The sequence below is a fragment of the Rattus norvegicus genome, chromosome 4 (assembly GCF_036323735.1).
Source record: "Rattus norvegicus strain BN/NHsdMcwi chromosome 4, GRCr8, whole genome shotgun sequence".
NCBI classification, from domain to species: Eukaryota; Metazoa; Chordata; class Mammalia; order Rodentia; family Muridae; genus Rattus; species Rattus norvegicus.
Window position 1 is genome coordinate 64,415,879 of NC_086022.1, and position 27,807 is coordinate 64,443,685.

Consider the following 27,807-nt stretch of genomic DNA (forward strand, 5'->3'; position numbering starts at 1 on the left):
GGCTGAGTCTTAGCTGCTGAGTGGAACAGATCTTAAGACATGACCTTGGAGACACTTTGAGAGGTTTGGCACTTAGTGCAAGGAAGGTACAGACAAGTACTTGTCTAGCCTCTGCCGTCCCGTTCCTATAATGGCTTCATCAGTTAAATTGTGTGAAAAGACCTCAAAGTCCCTATGATAATTAACTTCTATGATGTCATAAAGAATAAATGCTATGGTCACCTTGTTTCCTTATCTAGATATCTGCTTAATAAATTCCAAGTGGGAAATAATTCAAATAAGTTATATTCCTAACATAACTGACACTTTTGCCATTTTACCAAGAAGACATTTTGCTCCTGATTGTCCACACCAAGGACTGTGCCTTTGGGGATAATACAGGTTAGTATTTATTCTCTGTCTCTCATTGTGACTCCTACTGTCATGTGAAAGAAGAGGGAATTAGTTCAGGCTCCATCTGCCTCCTGAAAAGTTGGGAACTGGCTCTATGAGTCTGCCCAGTAGCTCTCAGTGATGGGATCCCACAGTGGGGAGCCACAACTCAGTACATCTTTGAGAAGTTCACTCTAGACCTTATTTTTATTTTAACTTAAGAACAACAAATTCAACTTCCAGTGCATGCTCCTGTCTAAAATCAAAATAAAAAAACTTTAAAATTAAAAATGGAAAGCCCAGGGTGGTTGGAGAGATGGCTCAGAAGTTAAGTTCACTGTCTGCTCTTCCAGAAGTCCTGAGTTCAATTCCCAGCCATCACATGGTGGAGCATAACCATCTATGATGAGATCTGCTGCCCTCTTCTGGTAGAACGATGCATATAAAGTGAGAGAGAGAGAGAGAGAGAGAGAGAGAGAGAGAGAGAGAGAGAGACTGAAGAAAGGAAGGAAGAAGGAAAGAAAGCAAGCAGCCCAGGAGGTGGTTCAGGAGGAAAAGGCACTTACCACCATGCCAGACAACCCAAGTTCAATTCCCAGGACCCATGTGAAGAAAGAATTACCTCAGACCTCCACACGTGAACTGTAGCATGAAGGACCCCATAAATCCAATACGAATAATGTTTTGAACTCATTTTTAAACATTTAAAGCAGATGTTCAAAGGCTAATTTAAATTTAGCTGGAGGAGAGGGAATTCCATGACATGTCTCTAAAATGACAGTAGCTTCAGCTGGTGATTCTTCCATAGCCTTAGGACTTGCTGCACCTGCACTCCAACAAGGTCTTCTCTAGTCAACCACGTGGTTTACTCTCCTGTTCACATGCTACCAGGGCAGGGAGCTTCTGTAGCCACCTCATCGGGATTTTTTTCTTGGATATTTTATGTATTTACATTTCAAATGTTATTCCCTTTCCCCCTCTCCTATACCCCCTGCCCCTGCTTCTAAAATGATGTTCCCACTCCCACCCACCCACTCCCACCTCAACACCCTGGCATTACCCTATACTGGGAAAATAAGCCTTCACAGGACTAAAGGCTTTTCCTCCTATCGATGCTGGACAATGCCATCCTCTACCACCTATGTGGCTGGAGTTATGGGTCCCTCCAAGTATATTCATTGGTTGGTAGTTTAGTCCCTGGGAGCTCTGGTGGGCTCTGCTTGGTTGATATTGTTCTCCTCCTATGGGGTTGCAAACCTCCTTCAGCCCTTCAGTCTATTCTCTAACTCCTACATTGGGGTCCCCTTGTTCAGACTAATGGTTAGCTGCAAGTATCCTCATCTGTATCTGGAGGGCTCGGGCAGAGCCTCTCAGGGGACACAGATATCCAGCTCCTGTCAGCAAGCACTTCTTGACATCAGCAATAGTGGCTGGGTTTGGTGGCTACAAATGGGATGGATCCCCAGGTGGGGCAGTCTCTGGATGACCTTTTCTTCAGTTCCTGCTCCACTCTTTATTGCTCTATTTCCTCCCGTGAGTATTTGTTCTCCCTTCTAAGAAGGCCAGAAGAGGGCAGCAGAAGCAGATCTCATTATAGATGGTTATGCTCCACCATGCGATGGCACATTTTGGTCATCCTTCTTGAGCTTCATATGATCTATGAATTTTTTCTTAGGTATTCCAGGCTTTGGGGCTAATATTCACTTATCAGTGAGTGCATACCATGTGTGTTCTTTTGTGATTGGGTTACCTCACTCAGGGGAATTTTCTAATTCCATCTATTTGCCTATGAATTTCGTGTAGTCATTGTTTATAATAGCTGAGTAGTACTCCATTGTGTAGATGTACCACATTTTTCTGTATCCATTCCTCTGTTGAAGGGCATCTGGGTTCTTTCCAGCTTCTGGCTGTTTTAAATAAGGCCATTTTGAAAATAGTGGAGCATGTGTCCTTGTTATATGTTGGAGCGTCTTTGGGGTATATCCCCAGGAGTGGAATAGCTGGGTCCTCAAGTAGTACTATGTACAATTTTCTGAGGAACTACCAGACTGATTTCCAGAGTGGTTGTATCAGCTGCAATCACAATAACAATGGAGGAGTGTTCCTCTTTCTCCACATCTACTCTAGCATCTACCCTTACCTGAGGTTTTTGTTTGTTTGTTTGTTTGTTTTGGTTTGGTTTTTTTGTTGTTGTTGTTTGTTTTGTTTTGTTGTTTTGTTTTGTCACCTGAGTTTTTGATCGTAGCCATTCTGACTGGTGTGAGGTGGAATCTCAGGTTGGTTTGATTTGCATTAATGACTAAGGATGTTGAACATTTCTTTAGGTGCTTCTCAGCCATTCGACATTCCTCAGTTGAGAATTCTTTGTCTAGCTCTGTAGCCCATTTTTTAAATAGGGTTATTTGATTCTCTGGAGTCTAACTTCTTGAGTTCTTTGTATATATTAGATATTAGCCCTCTATTGGATGTAGGATTGGTAAAGACCTTTTCCCAATCTGTTGGTTGCCGTTTTGTCCTACTGACAGTGTCCTTTGCCTTACAGAAGCTTTGCAATTTTATGAGGTCCCATTTGTTGATTCTTGATCTTAGATCATAAGTCATTGGAGTTCTGTTCAGAAAATTTTCTCCAGTGCCCATGTGATCAAGACTCTTCCCCACTTTCTCTTCTGTTAGTTTGAGTGTATCTGGTTTGATGTGGAGGTCCTTGATCCACTTGGACTTGAGCTTTTTACAAGGAGATAAGAATGATCAATTTGCATTCTTCTATATGCTGACCTCCAGTTAAATCAGCACCATTTGTTAAAAATGGTTTTTTCCATTGGATGGTTTTGGCTCCTTTGTCAAAGATCAAGTGACCATAGGTGTGTGGGTTCATTCCTGGGTCTTCAATTCTATTCCACTGATCTACCTGCCTGTCTCTGTACCAATACCATGCAGTTTTTATCACTATTGCTCTGTAATACAGCTTGAGGTCAGGAATGGTGATTCCCCCAGAAGTTCTTTTATTGTTGAGAATAGTTTTCACTATCCTGGGTTTTTTGTTATTCCAAATGAATTTGCAAATTTCTCTTTCTAACTCTATGATGAATTGAGTTGGAATTTTCATGGTGATTGCATTGACTCTGTAGATTGCTTTCAGCAAAATGGCCATTTTTACTATATTAATCCTGCCAATCTATGAGCATGGGAGGTCTTTCCATCTTCTGATATCTTCGATTTCTTTCTTCAGAGACTTGAAAGTTCTTGTCATACAGATCTTTCACTTACTTGGTTAGAGTCACACAGAGGCAAAACACCTCATCTTAAAGAACTACCCTGCCAGGCTTCTCACCCCCAGCACTTGCTAAGCTCTCTTTCTCTCCATAGCAACTTTCATCTGCATCATCTGCATGGTGCTACTATTGTTTTCTCCCATTAGGATGCACTCTCCATTAAAAACTGTTTGGCTCTCTACAGTAGCCTTCCACTGCCAATGGTCTCTGATGTAAACCAGTAAAGGTCAGGTAAATAATAAATGAATGTGACTTTTCAAAGTTTTGCTGAATTTCTAAGTAATTCTTTTATGCACTAATAGCATTCTTCTCATCTAAAATATTTGTTGACATTTGTTAATGTACACAGTTGGACTGAATACACACACACACACACACACACCACTCACAACACACACACACACACACACACACGATTTAAGTCCTATCTTTGCCTCTTCCAATGACTGGCTGAGCTGTTTCTCAGAGCTTCATCTTGTGTACCTGATACTCTATCGCCTTTATCTATGAGTAAAGTCCAACAGATAGATTCCATATATAAAGAGTGGCTTAGCCTAGTTACTGTTTCCAATAACACAATACCACCAGCTGGGTAAGTGTTAAGAAGTCTAGTTTAGCTTTGATTCTAGTGATGCAAGTCAAGGGAACACATTTGGTGATCGACTTGCTGAGGGAACAAATGGTACCCTCTAGTAGAAACCAGGAGTGGGTGTCCTCTGCTCTGTCCTACAGAGTCACTAAGCTTCAACCATGAGAACCCCACATCAATGGTGTCCTTTCATCTTATCTCTGAATGCCCCCCCCCATATATTAATACAAGTAGGGGTATGTTTCTATTCTTACAATTCCACAGGAGCAATTAAATTTCAGTACTGGAGCTCTGAGGATGCCCTCAAACCAAAGATTCTCTGGGCATTGCCACCTTTAGTGATATGCAGGTGGCATAAAACCAAGCAAACTAATATGGAGACTAATTTTCAAACGACTGTGATCAAAGGTGCACTTAATCTCCTCAGGCTAACGTCCAAAGAAAGAGGAAGTCTCGAAGTTTTTGAATTGCTGACACAAACACATTTCCAGAAAGTTACCAAATCTAGAGATGCTAAGTCCTTGCCATGCATGAATTCAAGTGCTTAATGTGAACCAAGAGAACACCTAATAATGGATTTTTTTTAAAAAAAAGCCTTTGCTTGAAAAAACTGTTCCAACTGTATTATCCACCAAAGTTAAAAATGACCAACAAATCAGGGTTAGATGTATACACGTGTACACACACACACACACACACACACACACACACACACACACATCCTAAGTCTGCTGTGGGGGTATCTTATTGACTTAAATAAGGCAAAGTGGGGATTAAAAGTGTTGGCTAACAAAGAATTTCTTAACCGATACTTTGAGAATTCACTCTCATATAGCCAAGACTGCTCCAGATCAAGTATTTGAGTTTCATTTCCAGAATAAAGATGGATTTCAATTGTGCAGAATGGAACTCAACCGTTTAACTCCAAGTACAATTACTTCATTTTTATTAATGAGGTTTAGTCCAGAAAATTAACTTGCCTGTGGTCATCAGGTTGTTAAAAGTCAAGTGAGCATCCAGACACAAGCCTTAAACCGTATGTTCTAATGCCTTCTCTGCGCAGGCACCCAGCAAATTGCTGTCACTCCGAACAAACTGCTGCCACGCCTTTCTCCAGTGCTCAATCCTCCCTCCAGCCTCCAACACTCAAACCTCTTCAAACCCTAAGCCTAGCCGGGAGTTCCCATCATCCCCCGGCATCACTTTCTCCAGCCAAAGTCTCACCACCTTCATAGCTGTCGCTAGGGGGAGAAAGCGCCAAACCTTCCCGAACTCTCGCGAGACTACAGCCGTTGCCACGGCAACAAGTGGCCTCCTCTCCCTGGAGAGCGTAGCCCCGGCCGCTGAATTACGATGGTGTTTCCTCTGGCCCTGTGGTCGCCCGATGCCTGGGGTACATCCTAAAGTACTCTCCCGAGAGGGGTGGGACGACCGGCAGGCTTGAAGAAGCCGAGGGAGCGAGGCGGGCGGCGGACGCGCCGCTCAGGCAGGGGAGCGCGGGAGATGCGCGGGGGAGCGCGGGAGATGCGCGGGGCAGCGCGGGGCCCGCGTGAGTGAGGAGGTTCTGCGTGGGTCCTGTCCCCGGAGAAGGTCTGGCGCGGCCGCGCGCCCCTCGCTCGCCGCTTCCGGCGCCCAGCGCTAGCCCGCCTGGTCCGCGCACGTAAGGAGCTGCCGCCGGGCGCCAGGCGGGTTGTTCTCATTTCGAGCTGTCATCCGGGGCTGAAGCTTCGGTCTGCGCCCAGCGATGTCACCTAGAAACCGCTCTCTCGGTTGCAGTTGTTTATGTTGAAGCTTCGCGAGGCCTTCTGTGCAGTCCGCGCCCCAGAACACGCTCTTCTGTGAACCACAGGGCTGTGAAAGGTTTTTGTCGGTGGTGTGCAGCCCACGCTCCTAAAGCCTCGCTTTTAGAGAGAGAACATAAACCGGTAGTTGTGAAATTGGTAAATTCTTTTGGTGTCCTCCAAAGTGTAAAAGCTTGGCAAAGACTTTCGATTATTTCATTGCAAACAAAAGAGGAAACGTATACTCAAAACTGTAGTTATCCCCAAAGGCACAGTCACTGGCATGTGCATCAGGAGGAAAATGTCATTTTAGTAAAAATGGCAATTTCAGGTTTGCATAGAAGAGGCAGTGGTCATCTCCACAGGACCTTCTGGTGGCTATTTCAATGCAAATGAAGTCATTGAATTTTAAAGTTAAATATAGACAGTAATTATCAAAGTTAAAGAGAAACCAGTTACAGTACACTGAAACTTGGGTCAACTGAAAGAGGAAGGGGAAAGTTTTTAAGTTGGTGCTACATTTTATTGTCTGAATAATCATAACTTTTCTTGCATAATTTTTAATGCTTGAGGACAATCCTGATTTGCTATTGCAGTGTATTGTTTAATTATACATATAAAGTGTAAATGGCCCAGCTATATACTGTGAAAGTTTTCCAACTAAATTACATGCTTTTTTTTTTGTTGTTTCAAGACTTTTTAGTTTTTGTTCATAAAACATACTAACAGGTTATAAATTTATCCCTCTCCAACTCTTCCAAGATTCACTTCCCCATTCCATATCCACTCATCATTTTAAATTTTTTATTTAATTAAAATATAATTACATCATTTACCCGCATCCAACCCTCTCAGATTCATAACCTCTTTCACATTATTATCATTATGTGTGTTTAAATAAATATATAAAGGCAACTTGCAGAAGTCTGTTGAATGTTGCTTATGTGTATATATTTTTAGGACTGAACACTTGGTATTAGATGTCTGTTTAGGAAGCTTGCTTTACAGTAATGGATAGTTTGTTTTGGTTTTGTTTTTTTTTAATCTTTGAAATTGAAGTTAATTTCCTGTATCCTTACTAGTTTCGTTTTCAGAGATCTATCACTGTTAATTAAATACAATTGGATCGGTTTTGTAGTATTCATTTAATATAGAATGTGCACACCTTTGCTTAAAAGAAAAACTGTTAAATAATTTCCTTAGACATTTTATAGCCTACCCACATAATAAAAGAAATCTCAAGAAAGACACTAGAAGAGATGTCAGAAGATTCAGAAGAGGAAGACTATTCAGATAGAAGTATCAGTGATGACGATGAGTTGGTATGTCTCTTTTACTCTACATAATTTGAGGTAAAATGTAGTATAATTCCCAACTAAAATATTGTAGAATTAATTTGATATAAAAATAAAGTGGATGGTGTCCGTTTTTGTCATGGAAGTTAGAAAATAACTGAAAAACGTATTGTGTGATCAATGCCCTGCTTAGAAAGAAAGAAAAAGAATTGATTTTTCTTGAAGAGGCTATCAACCTGAAAGTGGGGAGGGGGGATGGGAGGAATTGGCAGGAGAAATGGGAGGGGCAAAATGATCTAATTCTATTTCAGTTAAAAACATTTTTTAAAATGGGAAAGGATTTTTCTTGAGAAAATCTTGGGTAAGATTATTCTGGTAAGCTGGAAGAGACAGACACTGTAAATATTGGTAAGAAGTCACTGTGAATGTATGTAATGATTAGGATTTTATTTCAGTCATTTCTACTCTGTTCCTTATATGCTAATTCTGTTGTAACATAGTAGGCACCATATTCAAACCCCTGGTGTTCCAGCCAGGGTTCTTATGTTTCACCATAGTACATTAATGTGACTCTTCAATACCGTAGGAAAGGATATGGATAGCAGAAAAAAGAGGAGGGGGGACGTAGCGTTTGAAAATATTGTGTCTCTCTTATACCCTGTTCTAAGAGATTTCTTGAAAAAGTACAATTTACAATATGTTTAAAGTTCCAAAATCTCTCCAAAATGATACATAGTTCTCTAAGTCCATAACTTTCTGTGTTCTGTGTTCACCAGTTGTTTCCCCAAGTATTCCAAGACTTTATTCCTTTAAACTTTACTCCTTCTCCGTGGTGATTGTAATGGCCTACCCTGATGTCCTAGTTAGGGTTTTACTGCTGTGAACAGACACCATGACCAAGGCAACTCTTATAAAGACCACATTTAATTGGGGCTGGCTTACAGGTCCAGAGGTTCAGTCCATTATCATCAAGGCAGGAATATATCAGTATCCAGGCAGGCATGGTGCAGGAGGAGCTGAGAGTTTTACATCTTTATCCGAAGGCTGCTAGTGGAAGATTGATTTCCAGCCAGCTGGCGTGAGGGTCTTAAGCTCATGCCCACAGTGACACCTACTCCAACAGGGCCACATCTCCAAATAGTGTCACTTCCTGGGCCAAGCATATCCAAACCACCACATCTGTGGAAGAGGAATAAAGATGCAAATGCTAAGGTTCCCTTGTATTGGAGGGGCTGCTTTGGGGCTAGTAACCCAAATAACCATGGCATCTTCCATTTATTAAAGATTAAAGACAATCACAAGTAGTTATGTAGATGTTAAAGAAAACCATGGATTTTGTTACTATTGGTTCTTAAATTTTAAAATTCTTTTGTTTCAGGATGAGGATTCATTCATGAAATTTGTAAGTGATGATATTCATCAGTGTACACTACTAACAGGTTTGAACTCATCTATATGTATTTTCCTCCCTTTTTAATCATGAACGTTCTAGTGGGTAAAAAGTAGGATAAAGAAACTGAAAAAAATGCAGATCTAATAAAATAGTGATTATTCTGGTGGGTAGGGAGAAAAAAATATAACCGCTTTGGAGTTTAAACTTTTCAGGACAGTTTTAAGTAAGCCAGGATTAGGGTTGATATTAGAAAATAATGAATGAAAGTAGTAGTTACTTTGTGAAGGACTCTTTAACATAAGGACTTACTGTATTTCAAAATTTTAAATTACAAATAAAAACATAATTTTCAGCATTGGACATGTCTATGAGACAGGAAGATCTGTAGGGCTCACTGGTTGAGCCTAATTAGTGTGTTCTAGGCCAGTGAGAAACCCAGTCTTGATGGAGGTAGACAGTGCTCTTGAGGATGACATCAAGGATTGCCCTCTGGCCTCTGAGGCTCTTGCACACACACACACACACACACACACACACACACACACACACGTTTAAAAGTCAAATTTAGATGACTTACTAGGAAAGCTAGAAGAGACAGACACTCTGGAAATATTGGTAAGAAGTCACTGTGAAATAATAGTACATAGGTTAACAGATTTTTTACTTATTATGAAAATCAGTTTTTATAAAATTTCATTTAGATATTTATTATATCCTGAATTATTAAATAGTTAAAATAATATCTATACATATGCATAAATTAAGTAGGTTAAAAAGAAAAGAACTATAGGATACATGCGGGAATTGGTGTGTTCCTTCTGGTCTCTCATGACTGTATTTGAATTTTTTTTCAGCTGATTCTATTGGTGACCCATTCTTTCCTCGGACTACACAGATTTTATTGGAGTATCAGCTAGGAAGATGGGTACCACGCCTTCGAGAACCACGAGATTTATATGGCGTCTCTTCTTCTGGTCCGCTGAGCCCAACACGGTGGCCATACCACTGTGAGGTCATTGATGAAAAAGTCCAGCATATTGGTATGTTTTTAGAAGTTAGGGGATTCAGACATTAGCAAACGTATCAATCTTGATGTTAATGAGGACACTAATGATGTAACAACTGTATTCCAGAAGTATAACATAAGCCATGTATATAATAAAAAATGTCCTGCTAGCTATACAAGTTTAAAAGTGGAATTACTTTCAGAATATATTCTATTAAACTATATCAAAAATATTTCACTTTCTCTTTACACAAAGTCATCCAAATCTGGTATGCATTTTACACTTATGGGCATCTCAGCTCAGATTATGCACACATCACTGTGCTTAAATGGAAAGGTTAAAACCGTCTGCCGGAACTGAGCATAGTGGTGCACACCTGTCATTCTACACACAGACGGCCGAGTCAGGATTGCAGGTTCAGGCTACCCTGGGCTACATATCACCAGAGCCTGTTTCAGATAAACAAAAGTCCTTTATCTAACTAGCTTTAGCCATGACTATCGTAGGCAGTATACTGGGACTATGGCAAAGTGTCAGAGTGCTCATGATCTACAGTTGCACTCATTTCTGCTCCCCCATCCTGGCCCCCAGTCTCCTCTTCAATCCTTTGTCGCTGCCTTTTTCTTTACTACTTACTGTTTCTTTCCTTCAGCTGACATGGATGGACTGAAGAAGATCTACTTAAAGTGGGCTTTTGTTGCTGTTTCTTTGTGTATATTTTCAAATTTGTTTTCTACTGTCCTAGAAAAGACAGTGGACATAACGACGGTCAAAAAATCCTCAATGCTCTACACCTTCTGCTGTGATTCTTCCTTTGTTGATTGTAGAGTCCACATGTGCTATTACCATGTAGAACTAGGATAAACACGTGTGAGTGGATAAATCAAAACCAATCTGTACTTATTACAGCCTTCTGAAGTTAAATTCCACTCAGGAGGTCTTAAAAGCTAAATTTTCTTCTTTCATTATCTGGTTCTAGATAGATAAGTATCATAGCAAGACAGGTAGTCAGTAGATACGGATCACAGAGAAGCAAAAGCAATCGTGGTTTTGCTTATAGAGAAGGAAGCCAAATTTTCTCTCAACGTCCAAATTTTAGGTCTAGAAATACAGTAGAACTCATACTTACTGATACAAGCACCGCTTGTTTACAGGCATGTCTTCAATGTATATTTCTCTTAGCTTAGGGTGTCTTCTGCTTGCCTTTCAGTTCTTTTTTTCACCCTACTTCTTTTTGTTCATATATCAGGGGGAAAAGTACAGAAATCAAACAGAAACAAAACAAAAAACCAGCAGCATGTACTAAATCTTAACTTAGTGAAGTCATTTCTGTGCCTTGCTTCTGTTTCATAACCCCATTTTTGTAGCTGTGTCAGTGAGAAAGGAAACGACTTGGAGAAGAAACGTCCCTCCTGCTTCTCCTGTAGCCTCTGTCATGTTCTCTTCTATGGGAATGGTGAGAGTATGAGCGCAGAAGAGACCCAGTGAGAAGAGGGAAATAAGGCCTCAGTATATCACTGCTTACCAGTGTTCTCTACCCCATGCTGGTTCCCCCTAGCAACTTTGCCTCTCTCTAGCTGGACAACCCACTTTCACATCCTTGGTGCACCCTATTCTTGTGTTTCTAGCACTTATTCTCAACCTTCATTTGGCCCAAGCTTCATCAGTGCCTCAGGATGGAGAAAGTCTCTATATTCTGGTTACCTGATACACTTCCAGTTTTATGCTTTTAGATTAGAACAGTTATATTTCTAGCTTCTACTAGTTCTAAATATATTTCCTTACCAAACTCCTATTTTTAAGACTAACTGAATTCTCCAGTGCTGCATATCAGGTTTTCTTACGTGTTAAGTAGAATTTGAGCTTTACAAGCTTAGCTTCCTTCCTGAATGAAGGTGTAAATGTTCCATGGTACAAGTGCAGATGTAACCTTTCTCAGCATTGGTTTCCCAAGATCCCCAGAGTCCTGAGGGGAACATCAAAGCTACTAGTGATGCACTTGTGCCTGTTGAGAGCCTCATCTGGGGGCTGTGCCATGTTGTTGTTCAGTCTGTGTCCTGCAGGTTTGAAGGCTGTGCAGGTTATTAGACTGCAGCATCCACACGTCCTTTGCAGGAAGAACTGAGATCTGTTCCCAGGGGTCTTTGTCAATTTTCCCTACTTGCTACTATTTCAGAAAGTCTGCTTTCCATGGTTTTGCACATTCCTTTGAAATTGCTTTTTAAAATAAGTTTAGATATTTGACGGGCATACAAAACTAAACAGGGCTCTACTAATTCATCACTTTCATTTAAAGTCAGAGGAAGAGTACAGCAGAACAAAGAACCTCTGGCAAATGCTGGAGCCCAGAAGACATCAAGGTATAAGGTCCCAGAATCTTAAAACAATTCTCTCTCTTACACACACACACACACACACACACACACACACACACACACCATGACTTCTTTTAAAAACATTAACATCTGTGCAGTGAATCTCTCTGCCTCAGAAACTAAGGCAAAACACAGCCGAGGTCTTGTGCCTCTGCCATCACGTCATTAGAACAGCGTGCTTAACTGTGCTGCCAAATGAAGGCATTGTGTATAAAGGTTTGGGCTTACCAGGGCAGTCCAAAACCTGAACAGTTCATCTACTGATCTTACTGTCCTTAGCCAAGACACAAAGCTGGACACCAGTGTGCCGTGTAGATAGAAATAGAACTTTTCTCTAGCCCAATTGTATACACAATCATCTGTTGTGAAAGTCTTTCCATATTAGCTCATATACACCATTTTAATGATTATTACATTAGATTTCATTAAGTAAATACACCATAATTTAATTGGTACCTTATTAATGGGTTTTAAAACAGAGTTTAAAACATCACCAAATTTGATTTCAAAATAAACTCAGGTTACGATAGTAAAACAACATGGTAGGACTGGGTAGGATGCAGCTCACTTGCCTGTGCAAGGCCCTGAGTCTGATCACTACAAAGCCCACTGGATAGCACTGTCCGAGGCAGACACACAGACTTGGGGGTTGCTGAGGTGATCCAGAAGTCCATCTATTTACAACCAGCTGCAGAGGGGAATTTCTTTTGTTTTTGTGTTTGTTTGTTTGTTTTGTTTGTTTGTTTTTAGCAAAGGTACCAAGAAAAATACACTGAAGGGGGAAAATGATCTTTCTTTTTTAAGGTACTTGAAAAATTGAAAATATGGATAGAGCTACAAAGATGCTGGAGCTGTAGACAGAGATAGAAGTACAGATACTGATACAAATATAGACAGACACAGGCATGAGGAATGCACTTCTTTATTCTTAACCTACTTGGTTGTTGAGGCTACCAAATTATTTTTTAATTTATTCTCCAATCATTTTTTACAGTTCAGACTTTATCCCCCACCCAGTCCACCTTCCAACTGTTCTACATCCCACATCCCACATCCCATACCTCCTCCTTGCCCTTCGCCTCCCATCTCCACGAGGATGTCCCACCCTACCCTCCCCACCAGACCTCTAAACTTCCTGGAGCCTCCAGTCTCTTGAGGGTTCGGTGCATCTTCTCTGACTGAACCTAGACCTGGAGTAGTCTGTTGTATATGGTTTGGGGGCCTCATATCAGCAGGTGTATGCTGCCTGGTTGGTGGCTCAGTGTCTGAGAGATCGACCCAGGATCCAGGTAAATTGAGGCTGCTGGTCTTCCTATAGGGTGGCCCTCCTCCTCAGCTTCTTCCAGTTTTTCCCTAACTCAACCACAGGGGGCCACAAGCTTCTCTCCACTGGTTGGGTGTAAAAGTCTGCATCTGACTCTTTAGCTGCTTGTTGGGCAGTCATGATAGGCCCCTATGTAAGCACACTGTAGCATCAGTAATAGTGTCAGGTCTTGGGGTCTCCCCCTGAGCTGGATCCCAATTTGGGCCTGTCGTGGACCTCCTTTTCCTAAGGCTCTTCTCCATTTTTGTCCCTGCAGTTCTTTCAGACAGGACCAATTCTGGGTTAGAGTTTTTGACTGGGAAGGCAACTTATCCCTCCCTGATGACCTGTCTTTCTACTGGAGGACTCTACAAGTTCCCTCGCCCCACTGTAGGGCATTTCATCTCAGGTCCCTCCCTTGAGTCCTGAGCATCTCTCACCTCACAGGTCTCTGGTACATTCTGGAGGGTCCTCCTACCTCCTACCTCCCGAGGCTGCCTGTTTGCATTCTTTCTGCTGGCTCTCAGGGCTTCAGTCCTTCTCTCCCATCCAATATCTAATCATGTTCCCCTCTTCCCTTCCCTGTCGTCTTTCCCTCCTAGGTTCCTCCCTTCTTCCCCCCTTGTGGTTGCTTTCTTCTCCCTCCCAAGTGGGATTGAGTCATCCTCACTTGGGCCCTTCAGCTTGTTATCCTTCTTGAATTCTTTGGACTGTATCCTGGGAATTCTGTACATTTTTGGCTAATATCCACTTATTAGTGAGTGCATATACCATGCATATCCTTTTGGGTCCAAGTTAGTCCCAGTGAGGTCACTAAGGATGATATTTTCTAGTTCTACCCATTTGCCTGCAAAATTCATGATGTCCTCGTTCTTAATAGCTGAGTAGTATTCCGTTGTGTAAATGAACCACATTTTCTGTATCTATTCTGTTGTGGATCATCTGGGTTGTTTCCAGCTTCTGGTTATCATGGGTGATCATAGATAAGGCTGCTGTGAACATAGTGAAGCACATGGCCCTGTGGCATGGTGGGGCATCTTTTTGGTATATGCCCAAGAGTGGTATAGCTGGGACTAAAGGTAGAACACCATAAAAAATGAACTTAAGAAAATAATTCCACTTAAAGTAGCACCAAAAAATAAAAGGGAGTCTCAGTTGAGGACTTGCCTAGATCTGTCAAGATCTTGTAGGAGATTGTCTGATTATTGGTTGATGTGGGAAGACCCAACCTACTGTGGACAGCACCATGCTCTGGGCAGGTGGTTCTGGGCTGTATTATAAGTAAGGAAAGCTAGCTGAGCATAAGCAACCTAGAAAGTGAGCAGCATCCATGCGCTCATTCCTCTCCGCTCTTGATGTGGAAATGATGTGACTAGCTGCCTAAGTCTCTGCTTCATATTCTCCTCAGTGATAGACGATAACCTGGAACTCTGGAACTGTAAGATAAATACACCTTCCCTCTACTGAGAGTCAGGGTGTTATCACAGCAGCAGAAATCAAACAAATTTCAGTTCTCATTAAAATATCAACCATTACTTTGTAAAACTTGACATATTGTACTAAAATTTATGTAGAAACTCAACAAATTTTGCTGAATAGCAAAAAGTAAAATAGAACTTGAAGAACCAAGTCAAGTACTTTCAGATTTCATTGTAAACCAATAGTTTATTTTGACAGTTTGGAGCTATTTTATCATTAGCATATGTGACAGATAAGTGAATACAATTAAAAGTGCAGAATTGCTGAGTGTGTGTATGGCACATGCCTTTAATACCAGCACTCAAGAGGCAGAGACTGGCAGATACCTGAGTTTGAGGCCAGGCTACAGAACACATTTCAGGATAGCCCGAGCCACACAGAAAAACCCTGTCCTCAAAAGAAAACAACAAGCAAAAATCAGGGTAAACCGACACGTCAATGGTCACAAAACTATTCAGTAAGAGTCTTTTAACAAGTGTTCTGAGACAACTGGATAAATTACAGGCAGAATAATAAAACTTGACCTTAGCACCTAACTCCAAATAAAAAAAATGTATCAAAATCTAAATATAAGGGGCAGAATTATAAAGCTATATAAAGAAGCATAGAGGGGAAAATGGATTCTAGGTATAACACCAAAACAAGAATAAGAGCGAAAATCAGTAAATTATATTTCATCCAAGTAGAGAGCTTTATACGTTCAAGAGAACTATTAAGTTAGAGAAGATGCTTTCTAAATGGTTTCCCCTTTATTCCTCCAAATTCTAGACTTGGGAAATCCTCTCTTTCTCTCAGTTCCTTACTAGCTACCTAATTTCTGTGGCTATTTAGATTGTGACACACATATAAAATTTTGAAAGCTAACATCCACATATAAGAGAAAACACAATATTTTAGGTCTGGGTTACCTCATTCATGATACTTGTTTAAAAATATGTGTGTATGAAAGGAATCTGAATTGAGACACCAAATAATAGAGGAGAGAATTCCCCAACTAGACATCTTATGCCACCAAGTAAAACTTCCAGTGTCAGGAATGCATTGCATCTTGTTGAGTTATTGATCAAAGGGGTCCTATAGCACTCCCCAAATACAAGAAACTATTGCCCAGGTTATTGGTTACTCTCCACAACCTGTTGCTGAAGGCAACACTTACGTCATTAAGCACAGAAAAGCCGAGCTGATGCCTTACTAGTACTTTCATCCCTACTAACAAGCAGTCTTAGTCTTGGAAGGTACTATTCATGCTATTGGAAGGAAAGGTAATTATCAATATCACCCAGCTACATACCCTGCAACCTGTAACAGAACCTGCAAACCACAGTAGTGAAATCATGACTCAAATGTTTGTGGGAGTGACCATTCACTTTTTTTACTGGATTTAAGGCCTACTCTATGAAATTGAACCTATACCTGAAACTACTAAAGTAGCCAAGAACCTGAGACTAGATAGCCCCTGGGCCTAAGGAAACCCTAATACACGATCATACTACTATAGCAACATAATAATAAAATGACTCCTAAAGATATACTGCCGTCATCAGTGCCTCTCCTGAAGAATCCACACAAATGATCCAGTAAGACATTTCTACATGGAACTTAAGCAGACTGCCAATAAACCTGAAAAGATGTTCAACATCTTAGCCATCAAGGAAATGCAAGTTGATGCTACACTGAGATACCACTTTACAGGAACTAGGATGACTAGGACCAAAGAGTCAGATCACAGCAAGCGTTGGTGAGGATGAGGAGAAACTGGAAGTCTGACACTGGAGAGAAGGTAAAGCTGGTCAGTCATTTTGGACAGTTTAGCATATCCTTGGAAAGTCAGTTAGCATTTGAGTCAGCATTTTCAACCCATGTACACCCAGAAGAAATAAAATGTGCCCAAACAAAAGCAAGTGTCAATACGAGTACTATTCATAGTACATCAAGAGATAAATAGATAACTAAATGTGGTATACCTATATAATGAAATAACAATTAGCCATAAAAAAGAATGAAGTATTAAAAACATGCTACAGGATGGATGGACCTTGCAAACATGCTCAGACAAAAGAGAATAAATATTGTGTGATTGTATCTATACAGAATGAGAATTTGAAATATATATAGAGAGAGAGACATGGGGCAGGCAAGATGGCTCAGTGTATAAAAACACTTTGCTGCCACATCTAAGAACTTGAGTTCAGTCTCCAGAACCCATGTTGTGGAAATTAAAAACTGATTCCCACAAACTATTCTCTGACCTTCTTACTCATCCTGTAGGATGTGTGTGCCAATGTATAATCACAAATAAGTAACCAATATATAAAAGTAGTATTATATGACTGCCCTCTAACTAAGGTTATGCATTCTGATCCCTTTCCCCAAATATGATGGGTGTTCTGTTCTATGTTACCTGTCTTGTTCTATGTGGAAAAAAATGGATGACATACCTTGATGGAATTTTGTTACAAGTTAATAGGGGACATCAGGAAGCAGGAACCCTCTGTATCCTATATCCCCCTCTCCAAGAACTTTACATACTCATGATTTATGTAAAAAGCCTGCAGCTATGCCCTTTTAACAGTCTATGGAGTCAACAGCATTTAGACAGGCACCTGCTCAGGGGCTGCTTATCTCTTAGATGCCTGCCTTTGTTTTCCCAGATTTTGGAAAACCTGGGTAGCCTCCAACTTCAGTACTCTAGTAGATTCAATAAAATAAACTGGAATTCATCTAGTTTCTTTTTTATTGTAAGGGGGGGTAATATTCTGTGTTTATTCTACACATCTCTTAGCTGAAATTGGAAGTATGGCTATAGTTTTCAGAAATGTCACTCAGATAATTACTGAAAACCTATCCCAGATTGAAAGATGATAAACACAGTATGAGGTCCATTGTAGTGGCACACACCTCTAACTGCAGCATCAGGAGGTGGGGTAGGAAGATCCTTAAGTTCAAGGTCAGCCTGAAATGCAGAATGAGATTTCTATTTCAAAATTCTAAATTACAAATGAAAACATAATTAAGTGCATTGTGCAATTCTAAAGTGTTTCCTATTGCTTCTGCTACAACTAGTAAAATCTCTGTTGGAATCTAAGATCTATACACACACTAGTCACAAACTAAAATTGATCATCTTGATGGTTGTATTAATGGCTGTAGAGGGGGATTTCTCTATTAGAAGTTCACAAGTGTGGGCTGGAGAGATGGCTCAGTGGTTAAGAGCACTGACTGCTCTTCCAGAGGTCCTGAGTTCAATTCCCAGCAACCACATGGTGGCTCACAGCCATCTGCAACACAATCTGATTCCCTCTTCTGGTGTGTCTGAAGAGAGTGACAGGGTACTCACTTATATAAAATAAATAAAGTCTTAAAAAAAAAGTTCACAAGTATTTGGAAAGAATTTAGTACTGTGCCAAGTATTTTAGGTAAACAATTCTGGCACATTTTCCCCATATATTCAATTGTTTCCAAATAAATTAGAAAACAAATACCTAGGGATAAATCTGACAAAGGACATAGAAGTCTTATATATAACCACACAGCATTAAGAATACATATTTTTTTAAGATTTAAGGAAATGGAGGGTATTTTCAGAAGGGACTAGTTGAGCCTGGAAAGACCCACCTAATGTAGACAGCACTATGGCATGAGCTTGTGAACAGGATAAGATAAAGGAGGGAGCATGCTGAGCGCCAGCATCTCTTCTCTGCTCCCCGGTCCTCAGTGATGTGATGTGAGCCGCTCTACTGTGTCTTCCCCGCCATGATGGATGAACCCAATGAAACCACACACAAAAAGGAAGACTTTTAAGTTTCTGACAGCTGTTGGATCACAGAGACTAAAAAGTAACTAATAGGGAGGGAGATGGTGTATTTATGGTTTGGAAGGCTCATACTCTTAAAGTCATCAGTTATCCCCAAAGTATCTATAGAGTCAGTTTAATCCCCCACAGAAATTCGTCTAAGAATATTCACCCTCCTGGAGAGAGAAGAACCATAAATATGTTTATAAGGGATTATTACCAAGCAAAAGGCTGAAGACAAAGGGAGCAGAAAGTAAAAGGTGGAAGAAGCAATATATATATACTCAGAGAAGGGATAAACACAGCATGAAGGACTGGAGAGAAATAGACACTGTACTGTAGAGCTGATTGGCATAGAACAACTGGTGCTGAACTAGACAGTGATCTAGGACTGTACACATCCATGAGCTGTGTTACAGTGTGATGGTGTTATTACATGTTATGAACCCTTGCTAAAAATATATCCCTACATAAAGCGTTACATTTTAGGCTAGGTGTGTATCAATAATTTGAAAGCATACATTAATAATTCATTTGAAGTCATATTTAAAGAATGTCCCCTTATTTTTTCCAGAGTGGACTCCTTTTGTTCCTGAGCCGGTCTATGTCCCAACAGGCCTGGAAATAGAACCTGTTTACCCAAACTCCAAGGAAGACACCGTGGTTTACCTAGCTGAAGATGGTGGGCATATTCTCTAAAACATTCCTGTAAAATATGGTTGGCATCTTGATGTCAAAACATGAGAGTTATGGGACCCTTATGAATATTTCATCATCAGAGCTTGGTGTCTTGTTGTTTCTGTATATTAAAATAGCTTCTAGGGCATGCATATTGAGAAGACAAGCATGCCAAAGAAAATTTACACCAACTGTTTCTATACAGTGAAAATCTCAGAAATCACATATTCACACATATCCAAACACTGAAGTGATCAAATACCTCTTAATTTTTAGAGTTTTTTTTTCAAATATTTACATGACTAACCTGCCTTAGAGCTTTCACACATAATAGAAATAAGATCTTAAAAAAACAAACCATTAAGTGGTGTAAGTTAGCAAGAATCCTGACAGTTTACATGAAGTAACTTTAAGAAAGCTTAAGGAGACTTAATGAATTTACAACAGAAATAGATGTGAGGGAGACAAATACTGAAGCAATAGGGGGCTATCATCAGAACAATGACCTATCTCCTAAGTAAGAAATTGGGATGGTTTCTAGACCCTAGAACCTTTAAGGAATGAAAAGGCAGCTCCCAAGCTAATATACATACGAACACAAATAACTCTTAAAAACAATTTTAAAATAAATACACTCCTGGCACTCTGGGCCTCTCTCCTGTCTATACCCATACCTGATCCTTCCTCCCCCACCTCCCACCCCTTCTCTACCATCCAGTTCCCTTCCTCCCTCTGCCTCCCATGACCATTTTGTTCCCCCTTCTAAGTGGGATTTAAGCATCTTCACTTGGGCCTTGCTTCTTGTTTAACTTCTTTGGATCATGTGTAGTCTCTACTTTTTACACTTTTTACAACTTTTTGGTGTCAGTGATAATGTCAGAATCTCAACTATTGTTTCTTTGCTATTTTTTTCTGCTTAACCCTGTCCTAGGATTTCAGTCATGAAGATGTTAGGTTACTTGGTGCTGTCTAACAGTTCTTAGATCCTACATGTTTATTTTGCTTGCTTTGTGTTGCTTTTGTTGTAAGAAACTCCTGCCTGAGTTTTGACTGTTTCTGTTCACCGCTGTCATTTTTATCGAGCATTTCCTTTTCTCTATAGTTTCCTGACAAGCTCATCAGAGGCAGTTTCAACTTACATTACTGTTTTTCATTGTCATATTCTATCTGATGCTTTCTTACATTCCCCTTTGCCATTGCACATCCTTTTATGGTTGGTCCTTAACACATTTGCTCCTTCTGAATTCTTTACCTGGTAGAGCCGGCATCTTCATCATATTAGACTGGTTATGTAGTTTTCCTCTTGACCCGTGTCTGTAGTGTTTTCTCTGTGTATGTACATGAAGACATGTATGTGTTGAAGTCCTCTGGCTGAAAGCTGGAGATCTTATCTAGGTGGTAAAGAAAAGCAAATAATTTTTATGTGTGAAAATTGAAAACAAAAAAATCCCAGGGCCTAACTCTTTTAAGTGTAGGGGAGGGGGTGACAATGATGATGATTCAGTTTGTGGACAAAGTTAGTATTCTGTTTATTCTATTTATTTCTATTGGTCTTCTTACCTTTACAGCATCACAGGATTGAGATCCTACATCACCACTTAGAATGATGCAGAGGGAGTTTCTCAGTTCTGCATCACTCTTAGCTTTTACACTGCAGAGAGATTCTCTCTGAACCCTGTATCTCCAATTCATAAGTCCTTGTTATTTTTTTCCTCATGGCCTCTTAGACTTTTAGGGAGACAGAGGGTGAAGCCTGTGGTTCTGATTAAACCATAGTCATACACCATGGCCCTGCTTCTCAGACAGGAGGCCTCTGCAGTGTACCAATCAATGTCAGCAGCAGGACAGCTGCTTCCATCCGGTAACTCCTGCCTGCCTAGCCCCAAGTAGTAAAGGATTTGGGATTTTGGAAACAGTTTTCTTTTCCCAGATATTGCATATGAATACCAGTGCCCTAAAGCTAACAATGTTTATCGTCCTTACTTCACAAGAATTTAAGATTTTTGTTACATAAGAAAGAGAGAGAGAGATGATCTAGGTAGGTAGAAAATTTTTTGTGAATATCTGGGTATGTCCATAAGAAAAACTTCTGTAGGTACATAATCCCCCTATACCCTTGTCCTTCATGTCTTCTCAGTGAGTCTGCCCACATATCTTCTCTTTCTAACCCACATTCCACCTTCCGATAATGGGTTAAACCTTTTAAAAAGATGTTTGTTTTTAAGTTATATGTCTGTCGTGTGGATGTGTGCTCATGAGTGCAGGTGTAGTGGAGGCCACGGGCATTAGAGTCACAGGCAGTGTGAACCACCTAATGCCTGTGAGTGCTGGTGAGTGCTGGCAACCAAACTCAGGTTCCTTCCAAGAGCAGAATGTCCTCTTACCCACTGACCATCTGGACAGTCCTCACTGAATCCGTTTTTAAGTGAATGTTCCTCATTGTGGTCTACACAAAATAAGGCAACATCCATGACCCATCTCTCCTTTAGAAGGGCCTTAAATTTTGAAGTCGGAATTTGTCCTGCAACCACAGGAAACAGAACTTTCAGTAGTTCAAAAAAGCGTTGTAAAATTTCTCACAGGAGTATTTTTGCTATTCAAAGGCTAAGAAAATGCACTTTCTAGTGTTTTTGTGTCCTAGCAGAATCCACAATTTTGTCTCTGATTTTAAATGTGTCTAGTGTTTAAAACTCACATGCATTTGGAGCTGTGAGCTCTCTTTATGTACAGCTTTTATTACAGCCCACAGATGTTGATGTAGTATGTGTTTTGTCATTCTGTTCAATATGTTGTGTAATATGCCTGTGCTGCATATTACAAATTTTTTCTGAGAAAGCATTTACAATGCACTGTGGATTGTCTAGAAACATGTCATCTGTGGGATTACTTGGATGTCTTACTGTCACTGATTTGGTCTTCTCTCCCCAGCTTACAAAGAGCCCTGTTTTGTGTATTCCCGAGTTGGGGGTAACCGAACACCCTTGAAACAACCTGTGAATAGCTGTGACAACACGTTGGTGTTTGAAGCAAGGTTTGAGAGTGGTAATCTACAGAAGGTAGTCAAAGTGTAGGTTTTCATTATTCTTATCAGAGGGAGTAGGTCATCAGCCACTTACTGTTTCTGAATTAACTACAGTAAAGCTTTTGGTATCCACATAAATATTACAGTGGAAAGTGCTTTGCCTTCATTAAGTGTCTTCAGTGACTAAATTTGGGGCGCAGATAGCTATCAGAATCTTTTTTAACTGGGCATTCAAATTTTGCAATCTATGCAATTATATTACTTTACATGTACTTTTGGTCCTCTCTTGAAAATAGTTATTTTATACCCATAGAGCTAGAATTATTAGAGTGTGCTTGAAGGAAAAAAATCAAATATTGATTTTTTTCTTCAGTTCCAATAACTCTTTAGCCATTTATTTTATAGGAAATAGTTGTATTGAAACTTACAAAGTATTATTGAATGTCCGTGCTTATGAATGAATGCTAAGGCTACATATTTAAATCATGATCAATTTCTTATGAAATAAAACTTTCAAAACTTCCATTATTTGGTTGTTTGGTATCAGCTTCTAAGTATACACTGTTTCCTCCCAAGAAAGCTTCTTTGTTTATAGAATAAAATACATAAAAAATAAGATTATTTTTCTAATGTATCTTAAACCGAAATGCCATTCTTAAATTCTTATGTGCTTTTTTTCCTTCCTTTTTGTGTATTAGTGCAGATTATGAATACGAGTTGACTGTGCGCCCAGACCTCTTCACAAATAAGCACACTCAGTGGTACTATTTCCAAGTCACTAATACCCGAGCAGAAATAGTCTACAGATTCACTATTGTCAACTTTACCAAGCCTGCTAGTCTTTACAATCGGGGTATGAGGCCACTGTTCTATTCTGAAAAAGAAGCCAAAACCCATAAAATTGGCTGGCAGAGAATAGGAGACCAGATCAAGTATTATAAAAATAACCTTGGGCAAGATGGGCGTCATTTTTTTTCCCTTACATGGACATTTCAGTTTCCACACAGCAAGGACACTTGCTACTTTGCTCACTGCTATCCATACACTTACTCCAACCTTCAAGAATACCTTTCTGGCATCAACAGTGACCCAGTAAGATCAAAGTTTTGTAAAATACGTGTCTTGTGTCACACACTTGCTAGGAATATGGTGTATGTTTTGACAATAACTACTCCCTTGAAGACTAGTGACGCAAAGCGCAAGGCTGTGATTTTGACTGCAAGGGTCCATCCAGGGGAGACCAACAGCTCTTGGATCATGAAAGGCTTCCTAGATTATATTTTAGGAGACTCAAGTGATGCACGCCTGCTTCGGGACACTTTCATCTTCAAGGTGGTACCCATGCTGAATCCAGATGGTGTGATTGTGGGAAACTATCGATGTTCCTTAGCTGGACGGGATTTAAACCGTAATTACACATCTCTCCTGAAGGAGTCTTACCCTTCTGTCTGGTATACGAGGAACATGATCAATAGGTAAAATAATCTTCAAATTTCATCTCTGATTAATTAGTAAATTTAGTAATAAGAACTTTGCTCACACAATCCCATTCATTTCTGTTACCCTAAATTTTCTTAAGATAGTTCATAAGCAGTTTTTTCTCTTTCCAACTCTGATCCTATACCCTTCTGCATTATAAACAAATTTCCCCTCAGTGACGAAACAGATTCCAGAACATTTCAGTGGCTCCACGAATCTGAAGTTTGCATATCACAAATTCAGTTTCTTACTAAAGCTTATGGTAGTCTTGATGGTTATGTTGTATTTTTTATCATTTATGTATGAAAATTAACTGCAGACCAAAGCCTTCTGGCATTATGCCAATCATACAGTGCTGGATGAGTCCTTAGAATATGAGTCCTTAGTTGGTACAGTTACTTAAATTTTCATAAATAATAGGCTCATTTGCTCCCAGAGAAAAAAGAACACCTTTAATTTTTCTAAATCTAGAATGGTAAGATCAGCTTAGTGCTCAAGTATTTGTTGAAGCATAAATTATTTGATAGACCCAGGTAATAGTGATCAGGAACAGAAAGTCTATTGGAAACAGAACACCCGTTCCATGGACCTGGGACTTAAACATATTGTATTGGAATTGATGCTGTAGCATTTGCTAACTGTACACCCTCGTGTAATTTAAAAGCTAACTTAAGTCTCAGTTTTTCAGTCTCTGAAGTGGAACTACTATCTCAAAGATGAGAGGATTAAATGAGAAAAGTATTATACATAAATTACAGATAAAGATCAGAATATTGAAAGCTCTAAATGTACTCATATGATCTCACATGTGAAAGAAAGGTGTTAATAAAATTATATAGATAGGAAAACCATTGTAAATATTCAGTTATTTAGTTGTTATAATAACCACTTCTATTATAGAGATTGCTGTCATGTAACCCAATTTTCTTCTCACAGTTATAAATGCAATGTGCTTGTTAAAAAAGTGAGGAACCCCAGCTCTTCACAGAAGCACACAAAGGGTAGAAGTTCCTAGTGTGGCTGTGATTGTCTTAGACAATCTAGCCTCAGCTTTCACTTTCAGATAAATTTTTTATATGCTTTGAAAAGTAAGAAGTGCAAAGCCCCTTAAAAGCCTGAAATCCTGCTTTTATATGACCTTTATATGTGGATTACAGGCACATATTTGAGTTATTTGAGTAATGTTTAAAATTACAAAGAAACCTGTGGTTTCTTTTATCCTGAGGATATAAACACTAAAAACAACTGACTACATGTAATGTGGTATTCTGGATGTATTCTGGCATAGAATTAAGGACATTGGTGAAAAAAAACTAGTGAAATTGAAATAAAATTGGGAGCTTAGTTCATGTTAGAAATGTGCCAGGATTGGTTTCTTTGTTTCCAAGAGCATAGTAGAGTTATGCAATATGTTAACAGAAAGAGAAACTGCAAAAGAGTAGACTACAGCACTGTTTTTCTAGCTGTTGTGTCAATATATTATTTTTATATGAAATATATATAAGACAGAATGATTAATACATTATCTATGAAGTCCATTTAATGATCTTTGACATTAAGAGTTCTGGTCTGACATATGATGGATTACAAGCCAGTATAACTTGGAAGCTAATTTCAATGACTCAGTTCTCAGGTTACCTTGTAGAAAGGTTAAGGAAGGAGCCAATTCAATTATTTTTGAAAGAAGTCCAAGAAATAAAAATACCTTTAATAAAACTAATCAAAAACAGGCAAGGAAAACAAGAAGGCAGCCACATACGTGTAGGAAGGTGATCAGATGTAAGAATACACAGTATCAAGTATACACAGTATCAAGTATACTTAAAGCATGTTCACATAAGAGCAAGTGCTTAGGATGATGCTATACAAAATACTCATAGTACTTAATTACCTTTGGACAAAAAGAAAATCCAATCATTTTAATTAATGTAAGGGAAGAAATATTAATGTTCTTCTTTACTTTAGAAGTAATATTTCTTTTGGGATTAACTCTATAGATGTATGAATCCTAGTGATGCTCTTATAGAAAACTTAAATATCACCAAACTTCTGAATATTGTATTTAAAAATATATGGCATGGTTCATAGTTAAGGATTAAACTTGATAGTAATGCTTTATAAGCTGACTTTATGTTAAATGGATTTTATCAAATAAAATCAGTAAGTTAATGCACATCAAATTTCACAACCATGGCTTTTAACAAAAGTAATTTTGATTCCTTATAAATATCTATTTGTAATACCATTGTTAGCATTTTAGTAGATAACATTCTAGATATAACAAGTAACATATGCAATTTTGATTGTGCTATAGAAATGCCATAGAAAGCCGAAAATAGGACAAAAGCAACAAAGTGTTCATAATACTACTGCCTTGCACCACTTTTAGCCTCTTCTCACAGTCCTCTTCATCAGCTTGAACGGCTTGATTTTTAATTGAAAATAAGTGAGCACTGAATCATACAGATAAATCATGTCCTCTTAAGGAAAACATAATTTCTTTTCAATATTTAAAAGAATTTCACTAGAAAATTCAGTTTAAATTTTAGTACCATTTTTCTCAGAATGGCATCACAGGGCTTAACTGGTCATTGTTTCCAGTACCAAGTTCTGAGATACTCAATTTTCAACCAATATTTAGGTGCTTGTGTGTGTAGCACTGTTGTAGATGATTTCTGAACATTTCCCATCTTTAACAAGCTTAGATATCAAACTTCTGAAAACTCCCTAGACAAGCGACACAGAGATGGTATAGGGAAGCTACTGCTGAGTTCCAGAGCCATCGCAGTTTCACACTGTGCTGGCCGGGTGGGCGGGGTGAGACACAAAGCTTGCTCTGAAGGCTGAGAACACTAAACAACAAGGGAGGGAGACCCTCGTCAAACAGAATATATGTTAAGGTTATGGGCAAAGGAAGGGTGATTTGTGTTTCAAGTACAACAGAAAACCACAGTACAGGGGAGAGGGTCTGCTAGGAGTCTGGGGAGTGGGAGAAATGTGTCCTTATGGAAACTAGACCATAAATAGTAAAAGCTATAGTATATTTATTTATTGGATATTATATTTGTAAATCTATAGTCATACCTATAGGAGAAAATTCAGAGGTAAAATTTGGTGATTTATTCCTTTTCTTCTTCATAGGTTAATGGAAAAACGAGAGGTTATTTTATATTGTGATCTTCATGGCCATAGTAGGAAACAGAACATCTTCATGTATGGTTGTGATGGTAGCAGCAGATCTAAAACGAAAGGATTGTACTTACAGCAACGAATCTTTCCACTCATGCTGAGCAAAAATTGCCCGAATATAGTAAGTACCTTTAAGAGTCACATAGGAAAGTCAAGTAGGCCATCCTAGTTGCTCACATGCTTTTTTTTTTTTTTTTAAATTTAGTTCTTGATTTTTACAGTCGACCATGAAAAAAAACTATTGGGAGTTGTTTAATGTTCAAATAACTTGAAAACATTTAAACTAACAAACACACACACACACACACAAAGCTTCGTCATTCCAAGACCAGCACTGTTTACCATCGGAGGTTTCCTCTATTCGTCATTTGTGTTATCAATTTTAAAACCTATTATTTTTAAAAGATCTTTTTAATGTATAAGTTAAAAAGACTAAAGTTTATGATCTTACAAAATGTACAATAATTTATCAAAACTTTTCAAAGAAAAATTTAATGACCAATATTCAAAACTACATAGAAAGTAGAATTAGAAGAGAATACTGTATATTTATTTTTGCAAACACTGAAACTGTTGGAGCTGCTCAATTACCAAATTATTAAAAATAATTTTACTTTTTTTAGAAAAAAATTAATGTAGCAAACAAAAGCCCTGGAGACTTAACCAAGCATTTTAATTATAAGGACTTATTGGGAAATGCTTAAAGGTTTATGAGGATTATCGGGGCCAAAACATACCAAAAAGAAAGGATGTCCTGACAGGAATAGCTATTTATAGAAG

General features: G+C 39.1%; 1 protein-coding gene across 20 annotated transcripts in view; it reads left to right on the top strand.

Annotated features, from left to right (window-relative positions):
* Positions 1-260: 260 nt before the first annotated feature.
* The window catches only part of Agbl3 (AGBL carboxypeptidase 3), an 82,849-nt gene continuing 55,302 nt past the window's right edge, over positions 261-27,807 (top strand). For 3 of the 20 annotated variants that reach the window (XR_010066130.1, XR_005503510.2, XM_063286923.1), the window contains exons 1-7: positions 1,560-7,336; positions 8,688-8,748; positions 9,557-9,742; positions 19,234-19,341; positions 22,266-22,404; positions 23,058-23,834; positions 26,980-27,148. Coding sequence is in view for 15 of the 20 variants with exons in the window: in XM_063286923.1 (XP_063142993.1) it covers positions 7,274-7,336; positions 8,688-8,748; positions 9,557-9,742; positions 19,234-19,341; positions 22,266-22,404; positions 23,058-23,834; positions 26,980-27,148 (1,503 nt within the window). In the remaining 5 variants the exon portion in view is untranslated. Of the gene's footprint in view, positions 382-1,511; positions 7,367-8,687; positions 8,749-9,556; positions 9,743-19,233; positions 19,342-22,265; positions 22,405-23,057; positions 23,835-26,979; positions 27,149-27,807 lie in introns of those variants that run through there. The other 17 variants (XR_010066132.1, XR_005503511.2, XM_039108627.2 and 14 more) reach the window with 15 other exon arrangements.